The sequence below is a fragment of the Formica exsecta genome, unplaced genomic scaffold (assembly GCF_003651465.1).
Source record: "Formica exsecta isolate Colony F162 unplaced genomic scaffold, ASM365146v1 scaffold139, whole genome shotgun sequence".
NCBI classification, from domain to species: Eukaryota; Metazoa; Arthropoda; class Insecta; order Hymenoptera; family Formicidae; genus Formica; species Formica exsecta.
Genome location: NW_021848721.1, coordinates 166,706 through 177,944, shown reverse-complemented (window position 1 = coordinate 177,944; position 11,239 = coordinate 166,706). Strand labels below are relative to the sequence as shown.

Genomic DNA, 11,239 nt, shown 5'->3' with positions numbered 1-11,239 from the left:
CTTAATTAATAAAAATAATTATAATAAATAAATCATAATAAATCGTAATAAAAATATCATAAATAAATCACAATAAAAAATAAATCATGAATAAATCATAGTAAAAAATAAATAAATTATAATAAATAAATAAATAATGATAAAAATAATTTAATATTGCATTTTTGTTACCGAAAAATATTGAAAATAAATTTATCTATTTTGAACCAATGCAAATCGCGATTTAAATGATCGATTTATAGGCAGTACCAGATCCCAGATAGCGCAAAACTATTCTATAAACATTCTATACATATCCTTCAGTAAATATTTGAATATTCTAATAAAGTGAAAAAAACGATCTATGAATCTGCATAGAATTTTAAAATGAGACCGTTCTAAATACAATGTTCTAAACAGATTTATAAAACATTTTTTTAACACGAGAATATTCTACAACTATTCATAGATAATTCTGTAAGAATATTCTTAAAATAGTATATTTGATAAATAGAATAATCAAAGAATTCATTGTGCTACCAGGGATATTTGTCAGCATTCGAGAGAAATGATAAACGCGGACGCGGTTCAATTAGACAAATTGATAAATTTGCTAGCTTCATTTTTCAACGCCGCTCTTTCATGTAAAAGCGATTTTTGTCTCGTCCAAACCATTCCTCGAAAATGGCATGCAGGTCAATGCGAAACAATAATAACTTTTACATTTCTTTTACAAAAGTTTACTAATATTATAAATTAATGTTTAAATTAATATTATTTACATTATTGAAAATTGAGAGTGAGAGAGAAAGAGAGAGAGAGAGAAATCTTTTTCGAACGTATTATCGATCGATGATGAGACGTGCCGTTGTATGTAGTAGTACATATACAAAATAAGTAAAATCGCATGTGAGTTCTCGAAGAAAATTCTCGCTGGATGATTTTTCTCTTCATTCACGTCTCGCTAAGCAGTATATTGTCATACCGGATGAATGGAAGGGCTTTCTTTCAAACGTCGCTATAAACATTCAATATCCCACGATCATCATTGTCATCGTCGCCAATTCGAGATTGCTTTTTATAATTGATTTGGTTTTGCTTGTGTATCGGTGAGTCTCCGAGCATTGCTAACATATATTTGCGCGTAGGCGAGTGTACCGTATTTTGTTAGGGAGGCACGTAAGGGGGCGGTTTTCTGTACGTCGGAGTGGGTTTAGGACGATTTTGCCGATTGGTGTCGCGATTCGTGGCAAACGGCGGCGGCGGTTGGTATGGTTCTTCGGAGTTCTCCTTTGGAAGCATCGGTACGTCAGCCCCATCCTCAGCTTTCTGATACTCTGGTGGTGGAAGGGGTGGCTTTTCTTCTTTCAGGATGACAGGCGATTTATTGCCTGAAATATACGAATAAGTGTTAGTATGAAAGACCGATAATACATCATCGATATAATTTTAATGGTACTAATAAATTATTATTACCAGGATCCGGCTTTTCTTCTAGTTCGTCCTGGAAGATAACAGGAATTCCCTTGCTGCGAAAACTCTGCCGCTCGTCATCTTGTTCGCTGACGCTCATCTTCCCGCTGCGTCTTCGTCTGTGCAGAACGCACGCAATGATTCCCGCTACGATGAGCATAGCGGCGATAATAATTGCTGGCAGAACAAAAGTGAGAAGATAATCGTCGCGGAACGCGCCGACCGACGTGGAATCATCCACCGGTGGTACATGACTATCTGGCGAATGCACGCCCGTCAATTCACCGAGACAGATCCCCATCGGAATCACTGTAATCTGTTTTACAGGGAATTTCAAGCCCATCACTTCCAACACCTCGTCCGTCACGGAACGTCGATCGTTGTCACTCTTCACGAGCACGGATCGTAACCTATTGACCTCTTCGTGAGCGCAATACGACGTAGGCAGAGTTCTGTTATGCCACGTAATTACGGTACTACCGTTCGAGATGCTGTGCAGTGAGATAGCGCTCGTGTCCTTGTCCTCGTAGAGATCTCGCAGCTTCTCGATAAAGTTACGCTTTTGAAGCGCGGAATGCGCAAATGAGTCGTAAGGAATATCTAGCGTCATTGAGAATTCCACCGTGTGCGCCATGGGCGGCGCCGGATGAACGACAACGACCAATCCATCGGTGCTGCTCGCACCTAGAATAATAATTTCTAATTCAGTATTATTCTACAGACGAATGTAATTCTTTATATTAAAAAATAAAACTATGATGAAACTTACCGTCTTTATCAGTGACAACCAGTTGATATTCTTTGCGGCCGATATCGGTGCGCATTGGAACGCCATAAAATTCTTGATTTTTGCTATCAAATTGCAGCCACTCGTGAGGTGGAATAGGTATTCGATCGATAGTCAAAAGTGACATCTTCATGTTTCGCGACGATCCATCCTCAGCATCGAAGAAAGTATCCTGCAAAAATATATAACAAAATTGTTAAATATATTATTTTATTAAATATATTATGAGAAATGTCAGAAATGTCGAAACGATTATCGATAACAAGCCTTGCGTGAAAATTAAGCTACATTGGAAAAGAAAGAGAGAAACGAGACTTCATAAAGTCTATTAAATATATTATTTTATTAAATATATTATATTTTTTTCGAGAAATGTCGAAACGATTATCGATAACAAGCCTTGCGTGAAAATTAAGCTACATTGGAAAAGAAAGAGAGAAACGAGACTAATTGAATCTCATAAAGTCAGTTCTAGTCGCGAAAACGGAAAGTGATTAAGAATCGAAGATTCTTGAAGATCGGATCGACATGGGCACTTTGAGAAAAGAATGACAAATCTCCCGGAGACGATCTATTCGATTTCGTTCGGATATGCGAGGCCGTGTCCTTACAACGAGTATTTCTCCTCAGCCTCTCTTGTCTTTATCGAGACACAGGGATATAAATAGAACGAGAAGGCAGAGTAACTACAGCACGTACGCTAGTAAAGGGACACGTTTGACCACTTTGGTGCAGTCATCTCCACGTTGGTTGCCAGGCAAACGGATGTAAGGTGCCAAGGAGACGATTCCGAATTCAAAGAGCGCCGCGCGACTTGAAATGGGTGGTCCTAAAAGAATACATGGAATTTCGAGGAAAACTCGACGGAGTCGTATGTATCTCGAGATTTAAACGGAGACATGAAGGAATGAATGAATTGCTTATATTTTGTAAACGATACGCGAATCGCATTCGAGTTGAGTTTGATCCTCGAATATATCTTGGTATTATAGTTAAATACGAAACTATAAATCGATGTATTTTTTACGAAATCAATTATACTATAGATAGTTAATTGTCTGTTTTTATTTGTGTCGAGAGTATGTGTGTGTATATGTGAGAAATATCTTCATAAATCATTATTTTTACTCTTGTTACTAATTTTTAATTAATAAAAATAATCATAATAAATAAGTCATAATAAATCATAATAAAAAATCATAAATAAATCACAATAAAAAATAAGTCATAAATAAATCATAATAAAAAATAAATCATAAATAAATCATAATAAATAAATAAATAATAATCACCGCTTGGTGACAATCAGGTTAAAAGTTCCAAGACACTCTATATATTCGATACAAAGCAAAAAAAATATAATATAAATTTTTTATTTTTGTAAAAGCAAGATCAGATGAATTATTCTTTGTCATTTTCATTTTCAAGAATGCCAAAAGAACTCTACATTATATTCGAACGGGATTCAACGAGAGATAGCGCAAAGAAAAGAAATCACGCCTTATAAGTTAGCGGAACAAAATGAGCAGAACCAATTCTAAATAATATTTGTATTTGTTGCTAAAAAATTGCCCCAAAAAATTTGTTTATTTATTTTTTTAGATTATTTTAGTACCAAACACATGTAAGCAATACATTTTTTTCTTGTGGTTTATTCTTGTAACTTTGCATGTTAAAAGATTTTTCGCTATTGTTTAAATTTATTCTGCAAGCAACCAATTAGATATCTCGAAAGCAACAAATTCTTATACTATTATTATGTACAATTTTGTTGCTATATAAGTATATATTGTTTCGCTAACTTAAACTTTTTTTAGCGGAACATTATTTTTTAAAGAAACTTACAGAGCAACACATTTTTTCTTCGACAACTTTTTAGCAAGAAATGAGCAATAAATAAAAATATTAATTAGAATTGGTTCTGCTCATTTTGTTCCGCTACCTTATAAGACGTAGAGAAATCGTAAAGTGAAGAACTTGGAAGAGAAATGATCAAAGTTTCAGAGAATTGTTGAAGCAAACTCAAGATTTATTCCGTTCGTTGTAATAAATACAAATATCGAAACTGCGAAAAAAGAAACCAGACGAAGCACCGAGAGCAACCCCTACATTTTATGCAAGATTGCATTTCTCGAAAGATATTTCTTTCCCTCAAAGTTCCAGAGAAGCGCATGGACATCGGGAATGCAGTTAACTGCAGAAAAGGGCGCAATGGGATTCAATTTGAAATTCTAATTCGCCCCCAGCCGTCGTTCCGATAGAATTTTAAACGAGAAAACTCTCGCGGCGAGATGACTCGCAGCGCGCGAAGAGAGAGAGATCGAAGTTGAGAGATAAATAACTAAGTAGACGTCAAGCAAACGAGAGAAAAGAGGGCTTAGAATTCATAAAGCAGATCTAAGATTCGTAAACAGGATATTACAGTTACCGCGATCAAAATGCACGCGATAATAAAAGAGTATAAAGACAAGAAAGAGAGGACGAGAGAGGAAGGGAAAAGAAAACATTGCAATAAAGATGATGATTTTCTCCGGCAGCAATCGATGTAATTCCATAGTGTCGGGTGGAAAGAGGGTAATAACGGACGCTTAAATCGATATACGCGCCCCTTTTTACCGTTAATAACACTCGGCTAGGGTCGGAATACACCGAGCGGTGCGGATGAGAGGAAAAGAGTTGCCTTCATAATCCACCCCCGCGTCCCATAAATCGCGCACATCGCGCGGATAGAATCAGAATTATTATCGCCGCGGGTAGATACGCGAGCTCTTTGCGCAAATGGAGATTTAAGGGCCTAGTTTACTTTAGAAGGTCAAAAAAAATCGATCTTATTTTATAGTTTCTGAAAGTATGAAGAATATGTCTTTCAAATTTTATCGAAAAATTCGCAAAATTGACGGAGTTATAAGACTTTGAATAGGATGGCGCGCGGATTTTGAAATGGAAAACTTGCAAAACTTTAAACGCGTTTTTCCAAAACTTTTTCCAAACTATTTTCAAAGTTGACGTGACGATTGAAAATTAATGAACCAAACAACTTCAATTTTTCTTTAATAAAAGAAAACATTTTTTTAGGAAATCTAAACCCAATTATAATGTAAAAAAATAATATTTAATATTTCTCTGACCTTCAAGAAATGAAAAAGTTTCAGCAAAAAATCCAAATATCTAATTTTAATATGGCACTACTTTGTTATTTTTCAATTTTCTCTAATAAAATTAGGTTCAAAATCCTACTACTATAAATATCCTACAGAATAAAACTAGACTGAGTTTATTTATTTCAGACAATTGTACACGAGCAGCAATATGTCACATTGTCAAACTATGCATTTTTGAACACTCCATGCGCAGAGGTTTTTGTTGAACAAAAAAATCTAAATATTCAAGATTTAAAAATACTGACATACCGTTTAAATATCAATAAAAACATATGTAAAAAGATTAATTTCTAATATTTTTCAAAAACTTCTAAAAATAATCAATTTTTAATACTGCTAGGATAGATTAGGCCCTTAATGAATATTAATCATTAAACGACAATTGATATGTAAAACACCAAGAAGATCAATTTTTAAGTTTACATATTCTGTCGCCGTCTTTTCACACACAAAACTCTCTATATATAATAGTATCGCTTTCTAATGCACAGAACGAAAAAGCGATCGAGAGAAACGACGAGCGATTATTATCCGAAACCATTGATTCTCGCGAAAAAAAAAAAAGAAACAAGGATTTGTTTCGCGCTATCGCACGGAAAACGAATGAGCATGCAAGGCAGAGAACGAATAAAAAAAGGCTAATTCGCAATCGATTTCGGGCAGGTGCAAAGAGGGTTTTGGCAGTGATGCGATCGTAAATACAGGTAATTACCAGTCGAATTTTTCCGAGAATATCCGACGGAGAGAATAGAAAAGATATATAAGGATTACGAACTCTTTCACTTTACGAAAATCGTCAAATTGACGATTAAGATGTCAATAACACAAATGACATACAAGTGCTATTTATGCGCTTATCGGGTGGGTTAAGTGGAAACAATCTGTATCAACATTGCTGTAATTTAGCGCGATTAAGTTAGTACGGGGCAAAAATGTTATGAGATTTTTCTATTTGCTCATCTCAGGTCCTCGTTATCATTCTTATCATTTGCGGCGTTGTTTTATTGTTATACTATTATTATTCCACATTTTATTGTTTTTCTTTTTTATTAATGATAAGAGGTTAGTAACTATACATGATGTTTGCTCAACTTCAAATTAAATAACGAATACGTTCGCAAATTTTAATACTTTAAAAGCTATTTATATTTTGTATATCTCCAAATCACAGAATATTTCCTTACGTCTTCTTTAGCTTTTTTGAGAATAACTTGTTTGGCAAATATATATTGAGAAGAATTATTGAGAAAAATTATTGAGAAGAATTATTGAGAAGAATTATTGAGAAGAATTATTATTTATGACATTTCTCTTCAATCTATATCAGATCTTAATTTAAAATTCTGATCTTAATTTAAAGTTTATTTACAAAATTTATTTTCACTTATTATTTTTATCCGAGAGCTATAATTATCTAAATGTATATTTCTCGAGAAGAAGAGACGATTCTTCGAATTGAAAAGATTCAAAGAATCTGTAATAAAAAAGGGACGTCCGCTACTCGATGAACATCGTTAACAGCACTTTCTCGGAGCGATTTAAATAAAAATGCGCTACGACAACAACTCGTTCTGGGAGTTTAAAGTGTTAATTGTCGAACGTCGCGGAACGGCACATTAACCTGAAAGATCGCGTGAATCGGGAATGCGAACCGATTGATATCGGCGATTACATACCTCCGACAAGGCGTCCTCCATCATATCGCTCGTGTCCCTCATGACTCCCGATGGAAACTAGCACCGACAACAATCACTCAACGCCCACGTTCTCTCTACCTCTCTTCTCCGTGAGAGACTCTTCTTCCGTCTCTCTCTCTCCTTTTATCTTCCTCTGCACTCTTCTTCTCTCGCACCCAACGTGTTCCTCCTCTCTTTGCTCGCTTCGTTATCTTTCGTCTCGCTTGTCGAGAAAGAGAGAAAGAGGGAGGGAGGGAGAGAGAGAGAGAGAGAGAGAGAGAGAGACCAGCTACCCGCAACGAGAAGGTATATATATATATATATAGCTGCTTGTTCATAAGTTATGAGAGTAAAATGACCAAAAATTGATTAGTTTACGAGATATATTAATTTGACATAATTGTACTTAAACTATGAAATATCTCGTAAAATATTCATTTTTCGATTATCTCAATAGTTTCATGCACAAAATAATGAGAAGAATCAATTGGTGTAAAAAAAATACATAGTTATTTTTTAAAAAGGTATGAATTTGCCACATATTTAATTTGCAAACTGTATATTTATAGATATATTTATTTAATTTGCAATATACAGGGTGTCCTAGACCATCCGTACACCCCTTTTCTTTCAAAAACTAAGCATTTTAGAGAAAAACGTTTTGAACAAAAATTGTATGGTTTTGAGGGGCGATCGAGAGAAACGACGAGCGATTATTATCCGAAACCATTGATTCTCGCGAAAAAAAAAAAAGAAACAAGGATTTGTTTCGCGCTATCGCACGGAAAACGAATGAGCATGCAAGGCAGAGAACGAATAAAAAAAGGCTAATTCGCAATCGATTTCGGGCAGGTGCAAAGAGGGTTTTGGCAGTGATGCGATCGTAAATACAGGTAATTACCAGTCGAATTTTTCCGAGAATATCCGACGGAGAGAATAGAAAAGATATATAAGGATTACGAACTCTTTCACTTTACGAAAATCGTCAAATTGACGATTAAGATGTCAATAACACAAATGACATACAAGTGCTATTTATGCGCTTATCGGGTGGGTTAAGTGGAAACAATCTGTATCAACATTGCTGTAATTTAGCGCGATTAAGTTAGTACGGGGCAAAAATGTTATGAGATTTTTCTATTTGCTCATCTCAGGTCCTCGTTATCATTCTTATCATTTGCGGCGTTGTTTTATTGTTATACTATTATTATTCCACATTTTATTGTTTTTCTTTTTTATTAATGATAAGAGGTTAGTAACTATACATGATGTTTGCTCAACTTCAAATTAAATAACGAATACGTTCGCAAATTTTAATACTTTAAAAGCTATTTATATTTTGTATATCTCCAAATCACAGAATATTTCCTTACGTCTTCTTTAGCTTTTTTGAGAATAACTTGTTTGGCAAATATATATTGAGAAGAATTATTGAGAAAAATTATTGAGAAGAATTATTGAGAAGAATTATTATTTATGACATTTCTCTTCAATCTATATCAGATCTTAATTTAAAATTCTGATCTTAATTTAAAGTTTATTTACAAAATTTATTTTCACTTATTATTTTTATCCGAGAGCTATAATTATCTAAATGTATATTTCTCGAGAAGAAGAGACGATTCTTCGAATTGAAAAGATTCAAAGAATCTGTAATAAAAAAGGGACGTCCGCTACTCGATGAACATCGTTAACAGCACTTTCTCGGAGCGATTTAAATAAAAATGCGCTACGACAACAACTCGTTCTGGGAGTTTAAAGTGTTAATTGTCGAACGTCGCGGAACGGCACATTAACCTGAAAGATCGCGTGAATCGGGAATGCGAACCGATTGATATCGGCGATTACATACCTCCGACAAGGCGTCCTCCATCATATCGCTCGTGTCCCTCATGACTCCCGATGGAAACTAGCACCGACAACAATCACTCAACGCCCACGTTCTCTCTACCTCTCTTCTCCGTGAGAGACTCTTCTTCCGTCTCTCTCTCTCCTTTTATCTTCCTCTGCACTCTTCTTCTCTCGCACCCAACGTGTTCCTCCTCTCTTTGCTCGCTTCGTTATCTTTCGTCTCGCTTGTCGAGAAAGAGAGAAAGAGGGAGGGAGGGAGAGAGAGAGAGAGAGAGAGAGAGAGAGATACCAGCTACCCGCAACGAGAAGGCACGATGACAAGTGCTCGCGGGCCGCTCTCTCCAGCACCGAAGAGGGACGTCACGAGGAGAGAGAGAGAGAGAGAGAGAGAGATACCAGCTACCCGCAACGAGAAGGCACGATGACAAGTGCTCGCGGGCCGCTCTCTCCAGCACCGAAGAGGAATTCCGTGACGTCACGAGCAATACATCTCTGCCATCGCCAGCGGGCGGGCGATCTCGCGGGTGCCGAGACTTCTACCGCTGCTACGACTTTTGACGGATCGATCGTATCGTCTCTCCTGGGACCGCTCACGCCTCCTCTCCTCCTCGTCACAGAATTCTCGGCGAAATATGGCTGGCCGCGAAATAATATTTTGTGCGATACTATATTGTGCACGATATACGCACGATGGATTCTTCCTTCGAGAGGTGTTCCGGCACCTCTTGCAGTGTTCACCACGCGCTACCGGCTCCACGATCCATCGTAGTGCGCGACTTCGGAGACACTAAACGGCCGCGCGCGCGCGCTGGCAGGTAACGCCGAGTGCTGGGTGCTGGCAGGTCGAGACCCTCCTGCCAGAAGGCAGATCTGCCACCATGCCAGCCGTCGTCGGCGCACGCTCGTGTTTCTCCGTCTCTCTCTCTGTTCCTCTTCCCTGTCCCTCTTACCACCATCCGATTCCGTTCGAGTGCGCAGGGTCGAACGTCTATAGGTTTTTTTTCTCTTTCCGTTGAAGAGAAAATGTCAAAATGTCAAAATGAAGAAATGTCAAAATGAAGAAATGTCAAAATGAAGAAATGTTAAAATGAAGATATGTCAAAATGAAGAAATGTTAAAATGAAGAAATGTCAAAATGAAGAAATCTCAAAATGAACAAATGTTAAAATGAAAAAATATCAAAATGCAGAAATGCCAAAATGACGAAATGTCAAAATAAAAATACGCCAAAATGAAGATGTCAAAATGAAAAAAATGTCAAAATGCAGAAATGCCAAAATGAAGAAATGTTAAAATAAAAATACGTCAAAATGAAGAAAATATCAAAATTTTACTCTGTACATAAAAATAATTGATTTACCTCGCAACTCTACATATAATTAAATTACACGCACGAGTGCGGTGGAACGAGTCGAGAACTTCTTGGCGGAATTAATTTCGTCGACTAGAGGAGATTGGCGCCCCATCACCGCGCGACGGCACTGGCGATATCTCGGCGCTGTCTCTCCGTTCAACCTCCATTCACGCGCTCCGTTCATCTCCGTTCACGCCCGTCCCTCTTCCTCCTCCTCCTTCTCCGGGTTTCACATGCTGGTCGCGCGACTTGACAGCGCAGCTGCCTCCGCCTCTTGGACTTGCTCGCCAGACGTCGCGCCGTCGCGGCCTCTTCATTGTCGTCGCGACGCTATCGCGGACGCTCGCGAGACATCCGGCGAAATCAGACATCAGGCACACGCATTACGTTCTCTCATTACGGCAAAAATTATGATACAATGCATTATATGTATATACAGAGTGGGGCATTTAAAGTGTTACAAGGTGTTTTCTCCGAAACTTGACGTCGTACAAAAAGATGTTTTCGACAAAATGTATAGGATCTTAAGGGAAAAAAGGATTATTAATCTTGAATTTTAACTAAGATCATTTTTCAAGATCATGTGAAAGTCAACTTATTGTTAATTTTTTCAAATAGAACCACTCTCTAATTTTTTATATAAATCGATTCCCCGCAATATTCAGCTTAAAAAGTTATGAGGCTAAAATGGCCAAAAATTGATTAGTTTACGAAATATATCAATTTGACATAATTTTATATAAACTATGAAATATCTCGTAAAATATTCATTTTTCGATTATCTTATCTCAATATTTTTATGCACAAAATAATGAGAAGAATCAACTTAAAGTTAGTTTTTTTAAATGAAACTATCCTCTAATTTTTATATAAATCGATTCCCCGCAATATTCGACGAAAGAAAATACATAGTTATTTTTAAAAAAAGTATGAACGAGCAGCTATATAGGATATATAT

General features: G+C 36.6%; 1 protein-coding gene across 3 annotated transcripts in view; it reads right to left on the bottom strand.

The window, feature by feature from the left end:
• The window catches only part of LOC115246142, a 20,356-nt gene extending 11,080 nt beyond the window's left edge, over nt 1-9,276 (bottom strand). For 2 of the 3 annotated variants that reach the window (XM_029824780.1, XM_029824782.1), the window contains exon 1: nt 7,077-7,376. In XM_029824780.1, the coding sequence (XP_029680640.1) occupies nt 7,077-7,118 (42 nt within the window). In that variant the 5' untranslated portion in view covers nt 7,119-7,376. Of the gene's footprint in view, nt 1-7,076; nt 7,377-8,928 lie in introns of those variants that run through there. The other variant, XM_029824781.1, reaches the window with a different exon arrangement.
• Between the last annotated feature and the right edge of the window lie 1,963 nt (nt 9,277-11,239).